The sequence below is a fragment of the Mus caroli genome, chromosome 5, assembly GCF_900094665.2.
Source record: "Mus caroli chromosome 5, CAROLI_EIJ_v1.1, whole genome shotgun sequence".
NCBI classification, from domain to species: Eukaryota; Metazoa; Chordata; class Mammalia; order Rodentia; family Muridae; genus Mus; species Mus caroli.
Genome location: NC_034574.1, coordinates 89,177,425 through 89,203,298, shown reverse-complemented (window position 1 = coordinate 89,203,298; position 25,874 = coordinate 89,177,425). Strand labels below are relative to the sequence as shown.

At 35.2% G+C, this 25,874-nt stretch overlaps 1 protein-coding gene across 8 annotated transcripts in view; it reads left to right on the top strand.

Moving 5' to 3' along the window:
* The window catches only part of Cnot6l (CCR4-NOT transcription complex subunit 6 like), an 87,305-nt gene that overhangs the window by 21,441 nt on the left and 39,990 nt on the right, over window positions 1–25,874 (top strand). For 7 of the 8 annotated variants that reach the window (XM_029476935.1, XM_021162286.2, XM_021162285.2 and 4 more), the window contains exons 2-4: window positions 8,493–8,614; window positions 11,364–11,550; window positions 13,555–13,640. In XM_029476935.1, coding sequence (XP_029332795.1) covers window positions 8,503–8,614; window positions 11,364–11,550; window positions 13,555–13,640 — 385 coding nt within the window. In that variant the 5' untranslated portion in view covers window positions 8,493–8,502. The remainder of the gene's footprint in view (window positions 1–8,492; window positions 8,615–11,363; window positions 11,551–13,554; window positions 13,641–25,874) is intronic. The other variant, XM_029476937.1, reaches the window with a different exon arrangement.

Here is a 25,874-nt window from a genome sequence, read left to right as displayed (position 1 = left end):
AGACTGGGTTTCTCTGTGTAGCCTTGGCTGTCCTGGAACTCACTCTGTAGACCAGGCTGGCCTCGAACTCAGAAATCCGCCTGCCTCTGCCTCCCGAGGATCAAAGGCGTGCGCCACCACGCCTGGCTACATGTATCTTTAGTGAGGAATCATTTAAAGTCTGTGCAGGAGATCAACTCATATCCAAGGTATATATTCTACCCTGAGATATACCTGTAGTTCCTTTTAAGATATTAGATTGTTGTAATTTGTAAGGTTTTTTTTTTTTGGAGTGCTTTTTACTGATACATATTTTGAAAACATTCCTAATATCATGATTTAGTTTTTCAAATAGCAGATGCTTTAATTGTTTATGGAATGTATTTGCTTATTAGTAGTATTCTTGTATGGATAATTTTGTTTCTTTGAAATTTTTGTTTAAATTATGGACTTACAAAATTTATTTTTAGAACTTTTTTCTTTTTTTAAATTTACATTGGTTTTTCTGCCTCCATGTATTGACATATATGTGAATCCCCTGGAACTGCCATGTGGGTGCTGATTTGAACCCATATCCTCTGGAAGAACAGCCAGTTCTCTCAACCACTGAGTTGTCTTTCCTTCTTCTCTTTTAGAATTTTTATACTGTTTGGTTTTACATTTAAGTTCATAGTCTTTTAAGTTTAATTTGAGGAAAGGTATGGGTTAGGGTTTAGTTTTGCATATTAGTATCTCATTTAGCATTTGTTGAAAATTCTATTCTTTCTTGAAATTCTCACCTTTGTTGAAAATATGTTGGTGATATATGTGTGAATATATTTGGAATTGGTTCTGTTGTATTATTAGTACCAAACTAGCTAGGAAACTAGCTTCTGATAAGTGTTAAAAAAAAATGTGCTCATATAAATGTATTTTTTTTTTAAAGAAAAAGTCTTTAAGAAGAAATAGTTTGGGACACCATAAATTCTTTTTTACATATATTTTAGAATCAGCTTTTTAAAAATATGATGTACTAGTGGCAATTTATAAATGTTGCTGTTTTCTTTTTACCTGGCTAGTTCCCAAATAATTGAGACTAGACTATTTTATTTATTTAACAAGCTTTAAGGGCACAACAGCTGAGCAATATTATTCTTAATTTTTTAAAAAAGTTTTTATTAGATAATTTCTTTATTTACATTTCAAATGTTATCCCCTTTTCTTGTTTCCCCTCCGAAAACCCCCTATCCCCTCCCTTCTCCCCCTGCTCACCAACCCATCCACTCCTGCTTCCTGGCCCTGGCATTCCCCTATACTGGGGTATAGAACACAGGACCAAGGGTCTCTAATACAATCCTTTAAACTAGTCGGGCTACCTCCCAGTCAAAAATCCCAATGATACTTGTATTTTAGTACTGATCTTGCTCTTTGGACTCCAGGTGTTTTCTCATGGTGTTCCCCCCCCCCCCTCCCTGGGGGGAATCTCCACTTTCTCTCTTTCATTTCCTCTTTCCCTGGCTGGAAGGAAGTCCAGCCCTAGTCCCTGCCCTGCTCAGTCATTGGATGAACAGCTTTTATTGACAAATCAGAGAATAATTGGGGAGCAATGTTTATACAATACTGAGGCAGGAGATTCTCAGAATAAGGATTGCAATCAGATATGCAGGCAGAGAAATCAACATTTGAATAATACAAGGATAGTCTTTACACAGTAAATAGCTACAAGATGGTATACTGTTAAGGTGAATAGATGAATTAAGCCAAGAAAATTGCTTACTTGAGACCCATGGGAAGAAGTGAGAGGTGTTACATCTAATGTACTAGAAAACACGTATGAAGGATAAGGCAGAAAGCCAGTATAGTAGTTGTTTTTCTTGTCGTTGTGAGCAAACACTTGCCACAGACAACTTATATGGGAACTATTTAGTAGACATTTTCAAAGAATTCAGGCCATGGCTTTTGAACCCGTGAATTTAGGTAAAACATGGTGGAGAAAAAGTGTGACAGGGGAGTCTGATAAAGCTGACAGGAAGCAGTTAAAGGAAGGAAGGCATCCTAGGGATATGTAAGGTCATGGCTTCTGTGACCTTCTTCCTTCAAATACATCCCAGCCCTCACAGTTCCACACACTTTTAGGAATCTGTTTAGATTTTGAATCCATCAGCAGAACAAAACATTTCTTAGGTCAGGTCCCTTATGATTCCAGTTCTTTTGAAAACACCTTCAGAGATGCATCATGGGCATGCTTTATTAATGAAGTTACTTCTCAGTTTAGTGATAGTGACAAAGGGAAATGTCAGAAGTCATGATTCTGGGAGAATTGATTTATGAGGATTTTATTAACATTCACTTTCTGGAGGATAATTAGAAAAAATGAGAGACAGTGAAGCATAATGGTTGTTAGGAGACTAAGATCTAATTAGGATGGTAGAAAAATCATAAGGTTTGGTTTTTCAAATTGATTCTTATCTGATAGGAGTTTTCGTTAAATTTGAACTGATGGATAAAATAGCCATAGTTTTAGGTGCTTTTTGTCACTGCTATTTTCTATTATCCTAAATACAAGAGAAAGATTATAAACATGTACCAAAGGAATTGTGTCCCGATTTTTTTATAATTTACTTTTAAAATGTTAGTACATTTATTTATGTACTTGTTATACATGGGAGTAGTGGTGTGCCACAGTATATTAGCAGGAGTCAGTTCTCTCCTTCTACCATGTGGTTCTCAGGGATTGAACTCGGGGTCTTATCTTAGGCTTATTAGCAAATAGATACTTTTACTCTTTGAGCCATCTCTGTTTTTTTTTTCTTCTTTTTCTTCTTCTTTTATTTTATTTTATTTTATTTCTTCCATTAGCATTGTGATATGATCTCATCCTTTTCCAGAAACGAAATTTTCCTCCAGATCTCTCTGTATTGACATAAATATCTGGAATACCTTTGGAAAGCCATACAACATCTCTTCTTAGTCTTTATTGCCCTTGTCCCCATGTTTTTTGTTTAGGTATACTTGGGATATGAGGTAGAGCCCTAAGAATAAATGAAATAAAAACAAGACATTGAATTCAGTTATTCTTGAGACCAAAGAATTCCCATTATGGATGTTAACTAATTTTTGTCAATAAAAATTGTAGACATAAATACCATTGCCAATATAGAAAAACCATTTGCTATCACTTTAAGTTAAATATACATGTATATGTTAACTTATCTTAGTCTCATTCCCAGTATAGGATATTTGTTATTCCTGTTCTGGGAACTCTATCCTTTTCACCTCCTTGACTATTCTATAGGTTATCTATTATTAATCGCTTTTACTCTTTATGAAAAGATGGTTTCCTTTATAGCTGTTTTCATTTTAATATAATAATAGTATAAAACAATGCAACTATTTGATTAAGGGGAAATATTAACAAGAAATGTCATTATTTAAAGGATTATTTAAAAATAAAATATTCTATGTTTTCAAGTAATCAGACATTGAAGCATTAGGACATGGTACAATGAATGACAGCAGTAGAGAGTCACTGACTATTTCTTTCCTCCTCCTTTTCTTTCTTTCTCAAGCATTGTCTCATGAAACCTGGACAGGCCTTGAGCTGGTCTCAGACTAAGAGGTCTGCCTGCCTCTGCCTCTTGAGTGTTGGAATTAAGGATGTGCACGTGCACGTTCAATCCCAACCCATCAAAGCCAATTAATTAATTTTTAGACAAGGCCTCTATTTAGTTAGGACTGGCTTCAAACTTTTCAGTCTTCTGGGTTCTGGGATTGCAGACATATACTCTTATATTCAGCAACTAAATACTTCTTGAATAAATTAAATTGATTAGAAACATGGGACTTCAAAAGTTGAAAGGTTATTTTCTTCATAATGAGGATTTTTCTTTGTTTAAAGTGGTCACATAGCTGGAGACATCAAAACTTGAATGGTTGTATTATATAGACAGATCAGTGCCATCCATAGACCATTGGTTCAGGAGTGGATCACTATCAATCTCTAATTGATCCAACTATATGCGGTGCCATTTATTTATTTATTTATTTTCCTCCTCCCCCTCATTCCCTTCTCCCTCTTGCTCTGGCCCCCCTGCTCACTCCAGCCCATAGGTTTTTTTATTTGTTTCTCATTACAGATAGTTGTGAGCCACCATGTGGTTGCTGGGATTTGAACTCATGACCTCGGGAAGAGCAACCAGTGCTCTTAACCGCTGAGCCATCTCACTAGTCCGTAGTGTTATTTATTAAGTACCTTTTTAAAAGTATCAGCAGGTCTAAAGATAATAGTTGGTAATGTGCTTTTTTCAGGTAAGGTGTAAATTTATTTTATATATTACATATATATGGTATAAAAATAACTAGTGGTTAATTTAGGTATTGGTTAGGAAATAGGAACTTCAAAAATGTTGTACTACAAATATTTTATTTGGATAAATAAGATAAGCATATACTTATTTTCTCAGAAGGAAACCTTGTACTGTCAGATAGAAAGGATCAAAGTGAGAATCAAGCAAAAAATAATTCATGTATGTGTTCACCCCCCTTCACTTCCCTTTGTTTTGGAGACAAGTCTTGCTGTGTAGCACAGGCTGACCTCCTGTATCCACCTTCTAAGTACTGGGATTACAGTGATATTTTACTGTTTTTGGTGTTTTGCCTTCTTTAACCACTGAGAATAGATGCCATTATAGGACAGCTTTGTTTGAGAAATGTATGCAGTACTATAAGCCATTGAAATTTCTCTAAAATGTAAGCTGACATATCATACATACTTACAGTTTTTGCTAGCTTTTCTATCTGACATCATCATTTAATATCTCTGTAGAAACAGTATGAGTTTAATGATTTGTATTTTAGATTTGTATTGTTAGAAGTCTTTTGTGAATTACTCTTTTGGTGATTTGTAACATTCTCTATTACTCTCCAACAAAATCATGCTGAACTACAGAGACAAATTAATTTCAACTTGTGAGAGGGTAGCCGTGGTTTAATATCATAAGACTTAGATGTTTACATATACTTGAGGCTGGTCTCCCCTGGACTTTCCTCCCCCTCTCCTCCCTCTCCCTCTCCCCTTTTCTCTCCCCCCCTCCCCCCTCTGTTGTGTATATCTGCACTATATAGTGTTGTTTAATTAGCTAACAGTGATAGAGATTCAAACTTGGTTACTTTAGCATAGCTTACATGAGAACTAAGAAGCAGTAATAAACTTTCTTATTCAGTAATAAATGACTAATTTCAGAACTTTTACAGGGGGTGTCCAAAGGCTGCACAGGTGGTATAGTAAAGGACAAAATAGGTGAAATTCAAAGCAACTTGTGTAGTTAGTATTTAGAGAACCACATTTTTTCCTAGTTTTTTTTCAGTGTTTTTCCTAGTGTCTTATAAGGTTTAAATACTTAAGATACAGTGTTGTTAAGGGGCTTTTAGTTTATTTTGTTACATACTCAGGGCCTCCAGGTTGTCCTAATGTTATTATCCTTTGGAAATTGATGTAAGATATTGTAAAAATTGGAAAATTGGGAAACCCAACTTAACATCTTACCTCAAGAGGTAAAAGCTCTTGCCTAGCTTGCATGAGACTGTGGGTTTGATGTGTACCACTGTAAGAACAAAATATACAAAACAACAACAACAATAAATACAAAGAAAAAGCCCTGTGCAGCTAGGTATGATGGTAATGTCTATAGTCTCTGCATTTGGAAGGCTTAATCAGGTGGATTATGCACATAAGGCTTCTAATGTGATTGAGGCAAGTCTGAGATAGTAAGAGCTTGTGTAAAACAACTCTCTAAACAACACTAAAAATAATTCCTCCTCATCTTGAAAAGAAAATATGAAGAATTAGCTGTTAATGTTTTCTAAAGTAAACCATTTCTCTTTCTTTGGATGGAAGCTGCTCATCACTCAGTGTTTAAACCCTACACTGGCTTGTATGCACAGTTACTAAAAAACATAACCAGCACTTAGGGATTTAAATTATGTTTGAGCTTTAGGGAAAAGAGTAAGGAAATTCAAAGAATCAGCATATTTACATTGTGGGCAGCATCCAAGGGAAAGAAAATGGCAATTACACCTTTCTAACTCAGGCCTCAGGAAATTAGAGCAGTCAAACCCATGGTAGCTTATTGTGGTGGGGAGCAGGAATGGACAAGTATAGTTTATTTTAATTTATAGTTTAATTTACTCCATCTCCTTCTCTATCTCTTTAGAATAGCTTAAGTTGATTCTGCCTTTGTAGGTATAGTTTTTTGACCAGGTGATTGACTTGGCACAACTGTAATGTTAGATCTCTGCCTAGGCCAGAGAGTCTTCACCAGAAGGATGTTTTTCTACTTTAACATTGTAACTCCAAATAGCACAGTATGATAAGATTACGTTTGAAGAGTTAACTTAGGGACTGGAGAATTTTACTGTTAATAAATAAACAAATTAGGAAAACTTGCCCTCCTTTAAGTAAAGGGAAACTGACGTGAGAAATTTTGATGTGATCTTATAAACTAGCTTTGATTTCTTGGTACATGATGGAATACTACTACTTTTTTTTTTTGATATGCAACAAGCTTAAGACCTCCTGGAAGTAACTCTTATATTTTGAATACTATTTAACTTAGAAATAGATACAGATTTGGATACTTTGTTTAAGGGCACATGTGAGAAAGAACAAAGAAATATGAGCAAAGAATCCTATAGGGCTGAGAATGCAGCCTAGTAGTAGAACTCTTACATGGCATGTGCCAGGCCCCTAGATTAGATCTGTTACTGACAAAATAAAACATTATGCCAGCTGTAACTATATATGTAATATGTGATAAGGATAACATGTAGATACTTAATTTGACACACATGACTTTGTTGCTTGCTGTTTGATCTGAATGATCTGAAGTGGATTTTATCTTCTGTTTGCTATCAAAGCAGTAGTTCTAGACCCCTGGAGTAAAGTTATTTTTAGGGCTTTTTTTCATATTTAGCATATTTGAAGTGATTTTATGATTGGTTTAGTCAGCATTGATTGTGCTGTGATTATGGAAACAGTAGCATGAATTTTGTTTCAGTTGGCATGGCTCTGTAATTTACCTAGTTAAGTACTTTTGAGAGCAAAAGGGAGTGCCAGTAATTACCCCAGGACAACAGGTTTACATTAAGACTGACTATGGCAGATCAAGTTATGCATTTACCTGATTAGGATGTGGTGATGGCATGGAACAGAAGACAAAACTCAGCTTGCTGTGTGCAGGTACTGCATGTATGAGTTATTGAGAAATTTGCCTTTTCTTTTATCTTTCTAGACTGCCTTATGAGGTCCGCTTTCCTTGTAGTTGGAAGGCTATGTGGAACAATCTGGACTATGTTCTGCTTTGTTTATGATCAGCAGGAATGAGGATCCTGTTTCATCCACAAACATAGAATGAATCTTGAGCATTGTCTAAACTAATGCCAGTGTCAAGGGGGAAAATCATAGTTGTAGGTATGAGATATTTATTACTCAGATGGGAGTTAGAATTACACTATTCTCTGAGACTAGTTGAAGTTTCATTAAATGGAAACTAGTTGTAAGACCAACTTTTCTAGGAAAGTAGTGCTGTTAAGCACAGGGGAAGGAACTGGGGAGCAACACAATGTTCTCTGAAGAATCTACTGTGGTTGCTTATTTGCATTTCCCCTTAGGCATCTGTTAATGAGTTTCTTCAGAAGCCTAGAATATTGTAGTGTTTTTCTTCCAGTGAGAATATAAAATGATTTAACTAGGGGCGTTGTTCAAGAGTACACCAAGACAGATACTGTGGGAACAAGGCATTTCTTAGAAGAGTTTTTAATCCACTGATGGAGGGACAGCAGCATGGTGGAGGCTTTGAGTGAGTTCAGGACGCCAACAACAGAGACTCTGGAGGGATCTCTGAAGAGAATCAGAGTCCACTTATCAGAGAAGGGAGATTCAAACACCTTCTGAGAATGGGGTTCAGCTACAGCCAGGTTCTCAGATTCCCTGGCAGGAGACAAGGAAGGGAGACTGGAACAGGCTATGGCACCCCTTTGATGTAAAGTCTTTTCTCAGGTGAGAGGCTCTGGAAATGGCAAGTCTGCTTGCTCTATACTCACAGATGAAGTTCTAATAGGGTACCTGTGAATATTTGTGAGAGTCTTAGAGCAAAAGGAGAGAAAAAGAAAGAAAACTTAGCATATTTTTTTCTTTTTTAAACTATATTATTTTTAATTTAATTTTTATTTGCTCATATTCTCCACATACACATTGATTCCCCTTTCCTCCAAAATGATGAATTTCCTCAGATAACTATAATAATAGTAATAATTTTTAATAAAAAGTAGTATGTGAATGTGTGTGTGTATATATATGTATTTGTGTGTGTTTGGGGAAAGGGTTGTCAGAAGACAACTTTCCAGAGTTGGTAATCTTTCATTGTGGTTCCTCACCTTGAACTCAGATTATTAGAATTATGCAACAGGCACTGTAACTGCCTGAGCCATCTTGCTGGCCCTGACTGTAATAATTAATGATCCTTTTCCCCCCACAGACTAATAGGGATGCCAAAGGAAAAATATGATCCTCCAGATCCTCGCAGAATTTACACCATCATGTCCGCAGAGGAGGTAGCCAATGGGAAAAAATCTCACTGGGCAGAGTTAGAGATCTCGGGTGAGTGGAATCTGAAGCATTTTATCTGGAATATAATAGCTACAATTGTAAAGAGTATTGCTGTATTTATAGGCTCTTTGTTGTGTTTTAACTGGAAGAACTAATTGGAAATACATAAGAATCCTGAGGCACTTCTTTTTAGATCTTTTAAAATATTTTTCTTTCTTGTTGAGATTATCTTGAGCAAGGGTAGCCATTTACATTTAAAGATATTCACAGTTTGGTTTCTGAGTAAAATTAGGTTCTATAATACAATAAGTCTTATGTTGACATTTCCAGAGTAAGTTTTTGCAAATGAAAGTCTTTGCTATCCTTCTTTGCCAGCACTGAGATAATAAAAGAAGGAAACCTAGGTGACTCTGTCTGTGTAACAGACACCAGCTAAGCTATGAATAGAGCATGCTCAATAAATGTGATTTGAAGAATTTGGATCCCTGTCTGAAAGTGAAAAAAAAAATCATAAAACTAAAACTGAAGACATTGCATAAAATACCTAACTGATGTACTTCAGAGTTACCAAGATTGTTAAAAACAAAGACAAAAAGTGCCTTAAGTCAGAGGAATGTTAAGACATGCTAATTAAAAAGCCTGATTTGAATTCTAGAACAAAAAGATATAAAAACAGGTAAATTCTGAATAAAGCCTGAAGTTTTGTTACTATTACTATATCAATGTTGGCTTCTTACTTTTAATAAACACACCATGGAATATAAGACTCTAATGTTGGGGAATTTAAGCAGAGTTCATATAAGAACCTCACATTATCTTGGCAACTAATAGTATTATAAAATTAAGCTTATTAGAAATAGAAGATCACTTTTTCTTTTATGAATTGCCACAGAACAGATTATATGTAGAATGTGATCAGGACCCCACCCCCATTGGCATTGCAGTACCAACAGCAAGACTTAACTTATTCATATAACTGAAAGGAAACTGGGTAGATTGCTGAATGCTCATCATTCCGATGGGAGCAGATCTCAGCCTTGGCAGCTTACTGACAGTTTAGCCCCTATATACAATTCCTTGTGGTGGAGGGTTTTTGTGTATAGTATAGGATGCTTAGTAGCATACTTGGCTTTTACCTAGCAGATACCCTGTATACTTCTTTACTTATATCAACCTAAAATGCCAAAGTCCTTTGAGGAAAAGAATTCCTCCCAACTGAAATTGGTGTGTTTAAGTTAATGGAAGTTTCTCTTTTACCCATAGCCTCATCATTGAATACTTTTGTTTTTCTATTAAGATGCAAAATCCTAGTTGACACTTTGTATTTGATTATATACAGCAGGAAAGAGTCTGGTAGAAAGAACCCTGGATAGAGGATAGAAATAAACATTGAGTTTAGTTATATAAACAAGATAACATTGTTCCTTTGAAACTTTGTGTTCTTCAGTTTCCATTCCCATCTCTCATCTAAATTTTTTTTTATGAAAATTATATATACTTAAATAATTACTTCTTGGGTTTGGAGAGATGGCTCAACTACTAAGAACACTGGTCTTCTAAAGGATACAAGTTTGGTTCCTAGCACCCAGATCAGGTAGCTCTCAAGCACCTCTAACTACAGCTCCAGAGACTCTTTAGCAGTTCAGGCCTCTGAAAGCACCTGCATTCATGGGCACATACCCACACCAACTTGGATATAGACACTTAACTAAAGGTAAAATAAATCTTAAAATTATTGCTTTGCTTTTATGCAATTTTGTAAAATTATCTTTATGTAAATTATGCATTATAGTAAATAATTCTAATCAGGCCTGGAATGTGTCTCAGTTGGTAGAGTGCTGGTCTAGTTTTCACAAAACTTTGGCTTGGGATTAATTCCCAGCACCAAATAAACTTGGCATGGGGGTGCATGCCTGTAATCCTATCACTTGGTAGATAGAGGCAAGAAGAGCAGAATTTCAAGGACCATCCTCATCTATATAGCAAGTTGGGGGCCATTCGGAGTTACATGAGAGTTCTAGCAACTTAGAAGAGAGGATAACATCCCATTTTATAAAACCTGAGGCTAAATAATTTGCCCAGACCTATGTTGCTAATAAGTGGTAAACTAGAACTCTGAAATAGGTTTTCTGATTTAGTACATGCTTTGTACCTGCGGCTTACAGACCTTGATGTGAAAACTGTTTCCTTGAGAATGTTGCATTTAATATAAAATATTAAACTACAGTTGTTAATCTCTAACTATAACATCAGAATTTAGGGAAAATGTTTTCTTTTGGGACACTTTCCTAGTGGCTAATCCAAGGTTGGTTTTAAATAATAATAATTCATTTTTTATTTAAACTTTGTTGACCAATCCAGGCTCTGGATATAGATACATCTTATATTTGTAATTTTCATTGAGTGTGAGGAGTATTTTGTTATGATTTTAAAAAAGTAAAAGCTCAAGCCTGTTTTACCACCAAAGCTCAATTTACCCTTAAGTTTTATCCTTTGGATCTGGCTCTGAGAGAGGTCCAGTAAGCCTCACTCAATCAAGCTCTCTCTCCCCTCTCCCTCCACTTCCCCTCCCCCTCCACTCCACCCCCCTCCCCCATGAAAAGTGTGACCGTTCAAAGTGGGGTGAAATTAAAGGAGGCTAGATAATTTAGCGGTTGCATAGCTTTGCATACAAAGTTAAAAATGTCAAAGATAAGATGATATCTCTGTATGTTTGCCACCTTTTCTAGCACTTACCAATACTTGGGATTCAGATTTTGTCGTGGATCTAGAGTTTATGTTTTAGTATTTTGCCTTTTAGGTAGAGTGCGGAGCTTAAGTACATCACTCTGGTCATTAACACACTTGACAGCACTGCACCTAAATGACAATAACCTTGCTCGCATTCCACCTGATATTGCCAAGCTTCATAATCTGGTTTACCTGGATCTGTCATCCAATAAACTCAGAAGTTTACCAGCAGAACTAGGAAACATGGTGTCTCTCAGGTGAGGAAACATTTCATTATATACAATTACAAATCTATCAAATAAAAAAGTTATGGGATGCTATTTTATGGTGGGATTTCTGTGTCTGTGAAGATCAAATGACAGAAATGGTGTTAAGCACAGTGCATGAGTTGGCCTCCATTTAATATTTCTTTTCCTTTGAGTTATAGCTTCCTAACACAAATTTCTTATAACAGACTTAAGATAGAGGAAGTTAAAAGTCTTAGTGTGGAGTCAAATATGATTTGCTTATAAACGAAATGTTTAGGAACAAACTTCTGTTACAAAATATATGTTTATATTTTTATAATACAACTCTTTATTGAAGCCTAAAGACTTGATTAAAGTGAATTTATAGTTAAGACATTTGTTCTCGAAACAGGGTCTTGCCTGTGACACCCTAGCTGGCTCTTGCCTCCCAGGTTTGGGGACAGAAGGCATGTAAAACAACAGTGGTAGCATTCCTATAGGAGGAAACATTTTAGGATCATATTAACTGTTTCCAAAACAAGAATTGCTTTTTTTTTTTTGATCTTACCTATTGACTTAATAAGGTTTGTAAAAGTTGCTTTTACATGGTTAAAATTAATAATGGTTATGTTACTTATTCGTTCTTTTACCACCTCCTAACTGGTTATATGAATTCTTTTTTTGTCTTTTATTAATGAAGGTGTTATTTTTCATAATCTGTTGAAAATTTCAGTTACAAACTTAGATTTTTTTCTTTTTTTTTAATTAGATTCTTTATTTACATTTCAAATGTTATCCCCTTTCCTGGTTTCCCCTCTGAAAACCCCCTATCTCTTCCCCTGCTCACCAACGCACCCACTCCTGCTTCCTGGCCCTGGCATCCCCCTACACTGGAGCATAGAGCCTTCACAGGACCAAGGGCCTCTCCTCCCATTGATGACCAACTAGGCCATCCTCAGCTAGAGCCACGAGTCCCTCCATGGGTTTTCTTTGGCTGGTGGTTTAGTCCCAGAAAGCTCTGGGGTTACTGGTTAGTTCATATTGTTGTTCCTCCTAGGGGGCTGCAAACCCCTTCAGCTAGATCTTCTTATCTCTTTCTTTTCTGTTTTTGTTTGTCTTTGCTGATCTGTTTTGCGCTTTAGGTTATATATTCTATGTTAGTGATTGTTCTCTAGAGAACATTTTATCTTTTAATATTTTCATTTCTTTTTTTTAAATACCATTTATATGTGTGGGTGTGCACAAGTCAACTATCTGTATGTGGAAGTCAGAGGGCAACTTTGTGGGAGTTGATTTCTCTCCTTCCACTGGGGGTCTGGATGATCAGGCTTAGGTTGTTAGTTAGGCTTGGCATTAGATGTCTTTACCTACCCTTTTGCCAGCCCACTTTTTATGTTTTCTATTTAATTATCATTAACTTCTATGATACACTGTCTTGTTTTGAATTTGTGTTTTTCATTTTTCTTGTATGTTGACAACTAAGTTATAGTAGATGATATGTAGGCAGTTGGCTGCAAATTGTAGTTTGTCCTCAAGTTTATTTTAGAATTTACTTTCTTCGTGCCAAGTGGTTATGGCACATGCTTTTAATACTGGCACTTAAAAGGCAGAGGCAGGAGGATCTCTGTGATTTCAAGACCAGCCTGATCTGCAGAGCAAGTTCCAGGATAACCAGAGATCTACACAGAGAATCCCTGTTTTGAAAAAAAAAAATAATAATTTCTTCTATAAATTAAGCTTGGTTCAAGGTCTTACAGGTTTGGGGTACTAATAACTCATGTCACTCTGATTTGCATTATGTGCAATTCATACCTCTGAATTTAATCTGTGCTATAGAATGAGTGAGTCATAGAAATATTTATTAATGATAGTACTTTAATAATAGGGTATATCATTTTAGGATTAGTTTGAAGAAGTGCCTTGAATATAAATATCACTTATCATGTGTTAGAAGAAAGACAATGAATGACAAATGCAGACATTAATAAAGCATGTTATATTACACTCAAATCTTTAATTTTTTTTTTTAAACAGGGAATTGCTTTTAAATGACAATTATTTACGGGTGTTGCCTTATGAACTTGGCCGGCTCTTCCAGCTACAAACTCTAGGTTTAACAGGTGAGTGACTTAAAAAAAATAATAAAAGACAACTTAAAACTCCATATTGAGGTATTATGATGCCTTTAAAGATCATTTTTGTGAAGAGTACAGGTCAGTTTTAGTATGACTGAGAGTGTGAGAAGGATTTGTTAAAGGTACCGGAAATGTAATAGTTGAGATAAATGCTGGGATTACAAATATAAGTCACCACTTCCAGCTTCATTTTATATTGTATATGGTATGCTAAATCTTACACAGTTAAAGAAGTTATCTAGGCAGAGGTGGGATAATGGGGCAATTCTTGTTCTTGATTTAAAAGTTATGGAATGTTTGTCAGTTTTATAGTCTTAGATTATAAATCTTAGATTCTAACCTCTTTATAATTATAATTGTTTTTAATAAGGATAATTATTTTCATGTAATTTATGTATACATTTACATAATTTATATAATAATTCTTTTAAATAGGAATAATTCTAATTGCAGAAAAGCCATTTTCTACATTTCTGATTTATTGATAGACCATTAATGATATATTAGCAATTTGATATTGGACCTAAAAGACTTTAATTTTTGAGCCAAGCAACATTCCTGAAATAACAAATGTTAATATTTATATGATTTTTCATGTTACCTCCACATCCCCAAAGATATCTGCTATACTACCAATGGAATGGGGTATTCTGATTATTTGTAAATTTTACTGTCTTTTATTTTATTACAGTCTATAAAACTAGGTATTAAACTAGTGGTTCTAGGGCTGAGCATTTTACTCAGTGGTGAAGTGCTTGCCCAACATACAAGGATCTGGGTTTGATCTTCAACAACATCAAAAACAAAACAGAAAACCAAAGTAACTACTCTTTGGCTGGTCTTCATTGAAGTTGCTTTTTTTTTTTTCCTACTAACACAAACTCATTCAGTTTTCTTCTTTGACCAAATGATCAAGATTGTCAGACTAAAGAAAAACAACACTCAGCTATATGCTAATTACTCAAGTAACAATTTGAATTAAATTACAAAACATCTTCTTAAGGTGGTTGTTAGCTATTCTTAACCAACTATAACTTAGCCTTGTTCTTGCCTATGGAAACGTTTTTGTTTTTGTTTTTTTTTTTTTTTTATTAAACTTCAATTAGTTCTGTTCTAAATTTAAATTAGTGGTTTTTTTATTTCCTCTTGAGTTTTTAGTATTTATACATGTGTAACAAGGTTTTGTTTTGATTTGTTTTTTTAAAGGGTATAATTCATTTATGGTTTTTGCACACTATACACATAGCCTGACAGTAACAGTATAGATTTCTTTCTTTCTTCTTCTTTTTTTTAGTGTAGCTAGGGTTAACATCTCAAGTGCTAAGATTATAGGTATGTGTCACCATTTCTAGCTGCATATCTAAATTCTCAGATTTAGTAGGAATGTTCAGCCTGTACTCAGTTTTCTCTGATGTGAGGATCTGCTTCGTTTTCATTCAGTTCCATTTTCTTTTCAACACATTATTTATAGAAGGGCAAGGAAATTTAGAAAGGAGAGCTAAAGCCTTTCCTGCCTTTTAACATTTCTTTTTTTCTTAAGTAGTTGATGGAATGAAATGCCTTAATAAATGACAGCTTTATATACATATACACAGGAACATAAAATTTGAAATGATTTCTAAGTGATTTTTTTAGATACACTGAAGTATTTTACATGTAATGAGAGAAAGAAAAGTGGGTGAGGTATTCTAATGGCACTGTGAGATACAGTATGAGTGAGCAGCCCCTCTGATTGATGGTGTTTGTTAACTGTGACGAGAGCGCTGGTACAAGCCTTTGATTGCAGCACTCAGAGGCAGAGGGGGGCACATCTCTGTGAGTTCAAGTTGAGTTTATGCTACTAAAGAGCTCCTTTTTTGTTTGCATGTTTTCATGTCAAGTGCCTGAAATAGTGCAGTAGAGTAATTGATAGGCTTGTCTGAGGCTGACCATGTTTCAAGTAAGTAGCAAACACTGTCCCAAGCTACATAAAGCTAGTTATGTTTTCCTTGGGAAACAAGTTACATGGTAGTTATACTGCAGTTGCCTTGACCTATTTAGTTGCCTACATAAACAGTTACAGGAACTTTCTAGTAGAAACAATTAGATAAAGGTCTAAACAAGGGCAGTATACTAAGAAAGCATAGGACTTGGCTCCCAAAAACACCTTTTAAGGATTTTTTTCTTTAATTTTTGAGACTAAAGTTGAACTTGTTTGTTCATTATTCTTACTTAAGGGTATGGTGTTTTATGCACTTAATCTCCCAATACTTGGAAGGCAGAGGCAGGCTGATCTGTCTCAGTGAGTTCCAAGCCAGCCTGGTACCATGACATAGTAAGTTGCAGACCAGTCAGGGCTATATAGTGAGATTGTGTTTCAGAAAAACAGTATCAACAACAGTAATAAATAAATGAAACAACAGCAAAGGAAAAACAAAAAAACATTGGGCAAATTCTGTATTTTTCATATAAATTGTAATATGGTTGAGTGAATTTGTTCTTTGAAAGTTTGGTAAAATAGGTAAAACTATCATTACTTGTGTGTAATCTTTTGGAAAATACTTTCTCAATATATTTATAGTAATAGAATAATTATTGCGAATTAAAAAAAGTTTAAAATTATGTGTATTTGCATGTGCCCATGTGTGAGGTTTTGCTTGTGAATGCAAAGCCCATGGAGGCCAGAGGAGGTACTGAAGCCTTTGCATCTAGAGTCGAGTGATTGTCGAGTGAGCCGTGTAGGGTACTAGGAATTGAAATGAGTCCTCTGCAAGAGCGATGTATGCTCTTAACAGCCGAGCCATCTCTCCAGCATCATGACTGAGAATTTCCGGTCTTTAATGATTCAGTTTTACTAAGCTGTTCTAGCACTACAAAGTGGAACCAAACTGAACGTGAGCTTTCATTCTCCGACCTTGTCCATGGTTGAGTTGGTCAGTTACCAGGACGCTACAACATCCAGCTTTTTTTTTTTTTTCTTTTTAAATTTTTACTTCTTGTGTACTGAATAAAAGGAGAAAAAAAAGAGTGACTGTAATCTTGATATATTTTGAGTCTATTTGTACCTGTATTACCTATCATTTTAAGCAGTTTTTAAGTTTTTCTTCTCTTATGTTGTATCATTCACATTTTGACTTTATTATTTTTCCATTGTTGCACGTTGTATTTACAATTGGGAATATTTTTCTTCTTTTTTCTTTTGAGATAGTGTCTGCTGATATTAGCATGCTTGCTTCAAATACCTTGACTCAAGTGATACTTTTGCCTAGATAGTAATTTCTTATTGGATGAATAGTTTGCAAATCTTATTTTGTAGGCTGCCTCTTTATTGTACTGATTCTTTTCATGAAGATGTAATTCTGTTTTTTTTTATTTGTGATTTTGATGTCATATACAAAAGTCTTTGTGTATTAGTATGCCAAAGCAATTCCCTTATATTTTCTTATACTATCATAGTTCCATATAGTAATTGTTTCGAATTGCTTTTCTGATTGGTGAAAGATAGAGATTATAGTCTCACTCTGAGTCAGCTTATTATGCATGGGTTATATGTGTTCAGGAGTTTTTTCATGCAGATTTTACAATTTGTTGGTTTTTTTTTTTAATTTTTTTTGCCTTTAGTAGTTAATAATAATTCCTAATGATCCATTGATGTTTCTGTGGTATTGGTAATACTACTACCTTTTTCATATCTTTATATTTTTAAAGTGTTTTGTAAATCTTATTTTAAATCTCATCTTTATTCTTTCAACCTACTAAGTTTGAGCTCTTTTTTTTTTTTTTTTCTGATTCATCAATAGGTTGCTTATGTAAAATGGTTTTACTTTTTTGATATAAGTTCTTAGTACTATTTCTGTATCACATAAGCTTTGGTGATGTCATATTTCCATTTTATTTCAAGGAATGTGGAAATTTCACATAAGTTCTTGAAACTAGAAGGTCTTGGGGTCATGTTATTTAGTCTTTATATACTCATAATTTTTATAGTTCTTTAAAAATCCATGTAGTCAGAGAAAATACATAATTTTGTATTTTACAACTTTGTTGAGAAATGTTTTGTGGTGTAATATATTATGGACTATTCTGGTGAATGTTCTCTGTGCTGATAAGCAGAATGGCATTCTGTAGTAGAGTGAAATATTCTATAAATACCTATTAGGTGCACTTGGTCTATAGCTTACTTCAACTCTCAGTTTTCTGTTTTCTTTCTGGCAGATCTGGTCATTAGGAAGCATGAGATAGTGAAGTTGGTGTTTGATACATGTGTATTTCATAATTGTTTTATATTTTTATCATTGTATAAATCTCATTTTCTTGTAATTTTTTTAATTTAAATTTTGATATAAATACACCTAGGCACTCCTGGGTTCCATTTCCATTGAACATCAGCTCTCACCCCCAATACTTTGATTTTAAAAAATAATATTTCTTTGACAATTTCATGCATGTATACAGTTGATTATATTTGTCCCCAGCTCCCCTCTCCATCTCTCCCTAGACCCCATCCTAGTGTGTCCTCATCCTACATTCATGTACTGTCCCTTTCTTTTGGGAGGGGGATCCACTGGGTTCCAATCAGTGGCCTCTTTTTGGAATGCTGACTGATGCTGGCTTGATCTGTATAGGTCTTATGTAGGTTATAACCATAGTTATATTGAGTTCACAAGTGCAACCACAATTCCGTGTTTGATGACAGCATTTCACAGCACTCCTTGTCTTCCAGCTGTTATACTCTTTCTGCTCCCAATTCTATATTTCTGAGCATTGGGGGTCAGAGGATTGATAAATATGTCCCATTTAAGGCTGAGTACTCAATAATCACTTATTTTCCACCCTTTGACCAGTTATAAGTTTCTGTATAATAAACTGTTGTCCACTGCATGGAGAGTTGTTTTGTCCAAGGCTGCAAGCAGCACTAATATATGGGTTTAGAAGGTAGGTTGACAGAATGTCTGCTTAACAAAGCATAAGTAACATTTGATTAAGATTTACTGTGCCTGGCATGAAATTCCTCCTGTAGAGCAGACTTCTGATGCAATCAGAAAGCAGTTGGTTACCTCCATGGTATTCATACTTCTATCATACCAGTGGGTACATCTTTCCTGGCATGTAGGTATTGTAGCATTCTGCATACTCTGTTGAGTATTAATGACTTTTTCTCCTCCAGTGGCACTATCCAGAACTCTGAACATCAGCCACCAGGGAAAATATTTTCAGGCCATTTCCAACTCAATTTATCTTTGTTCTGCAAACAAAATGTTTTGTGTGTTTAGCAGTAGGTTCTTACCATCTAGTTATCTTTGGCATCCAAGAACAATGGCAGTAGATTGTGTTGTTTGAGGGCCTCTGGGTCCCCTCACCATTAACTTGTAGGGAGTTTTCCCATACCTGCCACTGAGATTTTAACAATCCTTGTCTTCTGAGAAGCATTGTCCACCCAAGCAGGGTACCTGTGTTCAACTTTTTCTTTTGAAGTTTACTTTTTAATTAGCTTACAAAATAGTAGGTTTCCGTAAGGACTTACTTCCATCTAACCTTAGTTTAGTTTGCTTAACCCACGTCTCAGCACTCCTTCACCTGTCCCCAACTTAAACCTTATTAAGTATATTCTATCCCTTAAGCCCTTAAGGTCTCTTCTCTTTTTACCTCTCATGAGCACTTTCCAGCTTCCTGACCACTAAAGACACCCCAGTTTAGAAATACAGCTCTTCACACCTAAGATATATATTGGGGAAGTAAATTGTGGTTTTCTTGCTGGGCCTGGGTTATTCCACTTACTAAGTATTCCAGTTCCATCCATTTCCCTGCAAATTCTATAATTTCCTCCATCTCTGTTTTTACAGTTGAATAAAATTCCATTGTGTATATGTTACACATTTTCATTATCCATTCATTAATTGATAGACATTTACTAAGTAACTGTTGTGAATAGGGCAATAATGAATATGGATGTGGATATACTTCTGTAGGCATATATGGAGTCCTTTGGGTATATATGCCCAGGAGTAATATATCTTTTTTCAGGTGTTGAGAGACCACTTCATTGATTTCTGTAGTGGCTATACTGGTTTACATTCCCACCACCAACAAGAATTCCTCTTTCCCCACACTCTTGCCAGCATTTTTTACCATTTGTTTTTATTAATCATAGCCATTCTGACTGAGGTAAAATGGAATTTTTAAATAGTTTATATTTACATCTTCCCTGTGTTTGGTGGTTTTAACGCTTTTAAAAATGTTATTAGCCATTTGTATTTTTTCCTTTTAGAACTTTGCTTAGTTCCATGATCCATTTTGTTAAATTTTTGTTTTGTTTTGTTTTCTTGATGCTTGCTACTTTAGTTCTTTGTATATTCTAAATACTAATCCTGTGTTGAATATATAGCTGGAAAAGATTTTCTCACTCTGAGGCTCTTCATTTGACTAACAATTTCATTTGCTATACAAATACTTTTTACATTTTATGAGCTCAGGTTTGTTGATTATTCCTGAGCGATTGGAATCCTATTCAGAAAGTTCTTATCGATACCTATATCTTGACATGTGCTCCCTACTTTTTTTTCTAGCAGTTTCAGAGAGCATTAATAATCACAGTTAATCTTAAAAGGTATGTATTGATTCCTGTTACTTTGTTGATTTTGCAGCATTTGTTTTTTTTTCCCCTTCTGTCTTGCTTACCTATTATTCTAGCGTTATTTTATGTCCTGTGGCCTTAGAGATAATTTTGTTTTTCTCTAGTCCAAAGGATTCCTTCAAGTTTTTTTGTTTTTTGTTTTTTGTTTTTTGTTTTTTGTTTTTTGTTTTTTGTTTTTTTTGTATAGCTTAGTAGTTATGAATTTTTTAGCCTTTTAAAAACATTTTTATTACATCAAGTTTTACTTTTTTCTTCAATGACTACTCTTAATTTTATTAGTATACCTGTCTGGGTTGGCAGTTGTCTTTCAGAACTTGAAATACATCTACACAGGCTTGCTTGGCTTTTATATTTTCAGTTGAGTAACCTGTTTTATTCTTGATGGCCTGTGTATGACTTGGACTTCTCTTTTACTATTTTTAAACTTTATTTTGTATGTTTAGTGTTTTAATTAACACATGATCAAGGGAGGTTCTCTTTTCTTTGATTTTTTTTTTTCTTTTGTTTCTTCCTCCCCCACCCAGTTTGGTATCCTAAACGCCTCCTGTGTTTGAATTAGCACCTCCTTCCCTAATTCTAGGAAACTTTCCATCATGATTCACTTTAACAATGTTTGCTGTGCCTTTCAGACTTTTCTATATTCCTTATTCATAGGTTTGGTCTGTTTAAGCAGTGTCAGCATGCACCTTAGACTTCCCACTGGTCTAAGTGTTCTCTGTCTGTCCTTGTTCATTCCACAACCCCAGCCTCCGCCTCAAGCTCTCTTCCTACATCTAGGGAATTCTCTTAGGATTATTTAAGGCATGTTTCGCCTTTAGAACTAGGTTCTTTTTCTTTTATTCCTACCATGATAAATTTGGTCCTTCCAGAATTTTATTTATGCCTTATTTCCACTGTAACTTTCTTACTGTTAGAGCTTTGTCTCTGTCTGATTGTTCTAGTTCTACTTTTTATCCATGCCCAGATACTGTGTCTCTTTGATCTATGCTATTGGCTGAGACCTAAGAGCCTTTTACTTTACTTGACTTACTATGCTTTTTAATATCCAGCATTTTGGCTTCTTTCTCTCTTTCTTCCTTCCTTCCTTTCTTTCTTTCTTTCTTTCTTTCTTTCTTTCTTTCTTTCTTTCTTTCTTTCTTTCTTTCTATTCGTGTAGAATTCTTTTTTATCTGGCTTTGTCCTGCTTATTTCATTCAACTGTTTGTGTCCTCAGTCAGTAACTTTGTCTTTGATTTATTTTAACACACTTAGATTTCTGGGATTTCATCTCAACTTATTATCTAACTAGATGCCATGACTGTAGGCTCAGTGATTTTAAAAAGAGTTATTTTTTTCCTTTTTATTATGCATCTGGTATTACTTTGTTTGGTTTTATTTATGTATTATCAGTTTTCATTCTTCAGTTGAAGTATTTGCAGTGTTCATGTGGGCCTTGTATGTGGTAGAGTTGAGTGTATAGTGAAGACCTCAGTTCCTCAGTCTAGGAGTTCAGGGTACCTGTTGTAAACTCTGGATTATTCCCTGGATAGGATATTAACTGCTAAAGCAACCACAGCGTCTTGTTACTACAGGTGTTAGACTAGTCAGTTAATAGCAATAACCTCATTTGAATTTAGTAAATGTGGGAGGATAAACAATCAAGGGTGGTATAGAGAATTCTCATATTTTAGATAATAAAATAAGGACTTGGAGGGTAAGGATAAGGATTAAATATTAATCTTGAAAAGAAAACAAAATTGAAGTGGGTAAAGTAGTTGGGGGTTTACTGGTTTACAGATTTTAGAGGTTGTTAAAGCTATGACGGCACAAAGAGGCTAAGGAGGAGAGAGAGAGAGAAGAAAACTTGTAGGAATATGGAGTATTTAAGATGTGGCTGAAGCATATAATAAACAGTGGTTTATAGTAAACTGGGTAGAGAGACAAACACAGTCCTGAGACCTAACTGAGCAATCAGACAAAACCATCATCATAACTGTAAGTACAAGAGTGGAGATTAAGTAATAGAAAGTAAAATAAAAAGGATGCTTATTGAGTAAGTTTTTGTGAGTAAGTAGAAGTGAAGTTCTGAAATGGCTATGGATCCAACAATCTCCATATGGTGCCTGTGCAGGAGTGGAGAGTTGAAACCTACTTTTCATCTATTTGTATGGCAAGGCCAGTTTCTTGTATGCTGTTCAACTAGTAAGCTAAGTGAGGATGTGTCCATGATACTTTACTTTTCCTTCTCTTTTGAAAATTTTCTTTATGTTGGATTTCCCATAGTTTTTCTAGAATGTATTTAGTTGTTCAACTTTAGCATTTGTCCTACTTGGAATTTGGTAAGGTTGATGGATATGTATACCAATGGTTTTCATCATATTTGAGATGGTTTTGGCCACAAACTCATTAACTTTTTTTCTTCTGTTCTTCTGGGACTCGTATCATGTGCATCGTTCATGGTATGTATCTGAGGTGCCTTTCATCGTTACTTTCTTTAAAGACTTAGAATCTCCCATGTCTGCACCTTTGGTCCTTTGGTCCTAGCTGTTCAAGATTCGTTGTTGAGCCATTCTAGAGAGTTGTACTGTTTGTTGTTTTCTATCTTTCTCGTTTTCTTTGGCTTCTTTTTATAGATTGTCTTTTTGTTTGTTTGTTTGTTTTTGATATATCTGTTTTTCACTTGGTTAAAATATCAATTTGAAACTGTCCCTTGATATTTGTTTTTGAGACGGTTTCTCATTGTTTGGCTTGTGATGTCCTTGATTTTGTGATCCTCCTATCAGCCTTCTAATATCAGGGATTATATGCTTGAAATTTTAGAAATTTCAGACAATTTTTTGAAGCTCATTACATATGCAGGTAGTTCTCGGGTTATGATGGAATTACATTCTAATAAATCCCTTGTAATTGGAAAGGGAATTTATTGCACCAAAATCAGCCACAGAGTGCACTGACGATCAAGATCCCTGTGGTCTGTGCCTATGTGGAACCTGCAACTTGTTATAGTTGCCTATCATCACAAGATAGTTTACTACATTTTCTGTAGCCTGATAAGATACTAGAATTGAAGTATGGTTTCTTCTAAATACATACTTCTCTTGAACAGTTCTAAAGCTTAAGAGCTGTTAAATTGAACCACCGAAGATCAGACTGTTGGTATTTTAAGTAACTGATAGGCAAGGTTTTTTTTTTTTTTCCTTTGTAAATTCATTATCTCCTCCCTTAGTTTTGCTCATTGTGGTTTTTTTTTTTTTTTTTAAATCTTTATAGTTTTTACTTGTTTGTTTCTTAGAATTGTACTTTTAAGTAAAGGTGACAATTCAGAAATCAAATTTTTACCTTGTTCTTTGTTATATGCATTAGTGTTATTTGCTACTTTTCTTCTTGCTTTAGTTAATTTTCAGAAGCAATACTGTATTGTGGCCACTAAAATCTTTACCCAGAGTATTAGTCAGCTAATGATTTGTCTGAGATTGTCTTTAAATGCCTATAACGGTAAATCTTTACTCTTTGTGGTTCTGTTTGGAACATACTTTCACTACTAAGCAGGAACTTTACAAATTCTGTTATCTTTGTTTCCTGCCTAGGCATAGTTTCAAGGTCAGAGGTGAAACTTGAGCTGTGTTTTAGCCTTTTCTCTATATAACCCAACCCTTTGCATGTGGATGGTCAAGCCCTTATGGATACTGTATTCTCAAGCTTTTCCTTTGGTCAGTCTGTTGTTTGTTCTGCCTCTTGCTGTCTTCCCTACTTCCACATAGCTAAAACTTGCCAGTAGTAGTTTTCTGCACTCTGTTATCTCTTACTCAGGCATGTGGAGAAAAAAACCTTCAGCTATGGACAAGTTAGACAAATCCCATGCAGACCAGAGAGTGACTAGTCTTTATCAGATGGAACGGGAAGAGCTCTAGCTCCGCTGCTCTGATAGTGTGGATTACAAGTAAAACCTTCAGAAATCTTTTCTCTTAATCAAATTTGTCTTTTCCCTTAAATGAATCCTCTCTGGGTGTTGCAGTCTTTTGGTAAAATTTTCAAGATGGCAAATAGAGTAATGTATTGCTTAAAGACAGGACCATAGTCTTAGAAATACGCTTTTTGGAACTTTATCTTTGTGTGACTATTATAGAATATATTTATGTAAGCCTAAATAGCAAAGCTAGGAACCTCTCATCTCTTGATGCAATTCAATCCATATGGTAAATATGAGATGGCGAAGTTGCTATGATGTAACAGGGCATGTAATTTACAATATTTTTAAGTTTGTGGGAATAATATGTTCTAGTATACTATAATACATGAACAAGTAACAGTTTTATTGTCATTACATATTATATACACTACATAATAGTATATTTTATAATCTTATACAATGGGAGCACTGCCATGTTTAACACCAACATTACTACAAATACTCAAAAAATGCATCATGCTTCAGTGTTACAAAGGCCATAATTTGCATGGAATGAAATGTTTTCAGCTTCGTTGTAATCTTAGGGCAGGAACTACCATTACATATGTCATCTCTTACAGATAACTAGCTCTTACTCTTGTATCCAGATAGGATGAAATAGTTGATTCTGAACCAAATATGAACTTTCAGATTGCCATGAGCATGTTCGATAGTACAGGAGATCAAGATGAACTTATATAGCTATAGAGCAAAAGGAAGCCATTAAATCAATGCATTTACCCAATTCATTGGAAGAGGAATATCAGATAAGTGGGAATTCTCTTCATAGACTTTAGATGCTACCTTATTCTTAGCTTTAGGGCTTATGGAAGCTGATAGTTTACTTAAAATAGTATATCCTAAAAGTTGCAGCCATGTTAGGTCTAATACAGGAATTGGTAATAACTATGAAAGGGCAATCAAGATAGCCTAGGATAATTTTGTCTATTGATTTGTAACATTCTGTCTCTACAATTACATTTTAATCAGTCACTCTCCTGAATCTTCAACACAGATTTAGCCATGTTACTGATCTAAGTTGATAGTAGAACCACTTTTATTTTTATTAGTTTTGTTGTTGCTTTTATGGAGTTGCAGGTTTATTTGAAGGGCCTTTCCTATGCTACTTTTGACTACTTTTTAAATTTTGTTTTTCTTGAATGAATGTTTAACATGGCTATCTGAGAGGCTGCATCCAGCAGCTGATTCAGAAGGATTCGGAGATCCACAGCCAAAGGTGGATGGAACTTGGGAACTCTTTACACAAGAGTTGGGGGAAGGATTCCACAGGAAGACCTACAAAAGTCAACTAACCTGGACCCTTGGGGGGGGGGTCTCAAAGACTGAACTATCAACCAAAGATCATATACTGGCTGGATCTAGACCTCCCTGCTCATATGTAGCAGATGTGCAGTTTGGTCATGGGTATGGAACAGTTGGAGCTGGGGCTTTTCCAAAAGCTATTGCCTGTATGTGAGATAGGTTCTTATAGCTGTGCTGCTTTGTCTGGCCCCAGTGGGAGCGGATTCGACTAGCACTGCAGAGAGTTGATATGCCAGGGTTGGGGGATACTCAGGGCCTCCCCCCACCCTCTCAGAGGAGAGTGGGAGGAGGAAGGAGGGGGTGACCAGGAGGAAAGGCAGTGAGCAGGATGTAAAGTGAATAAATAAAATGAAAA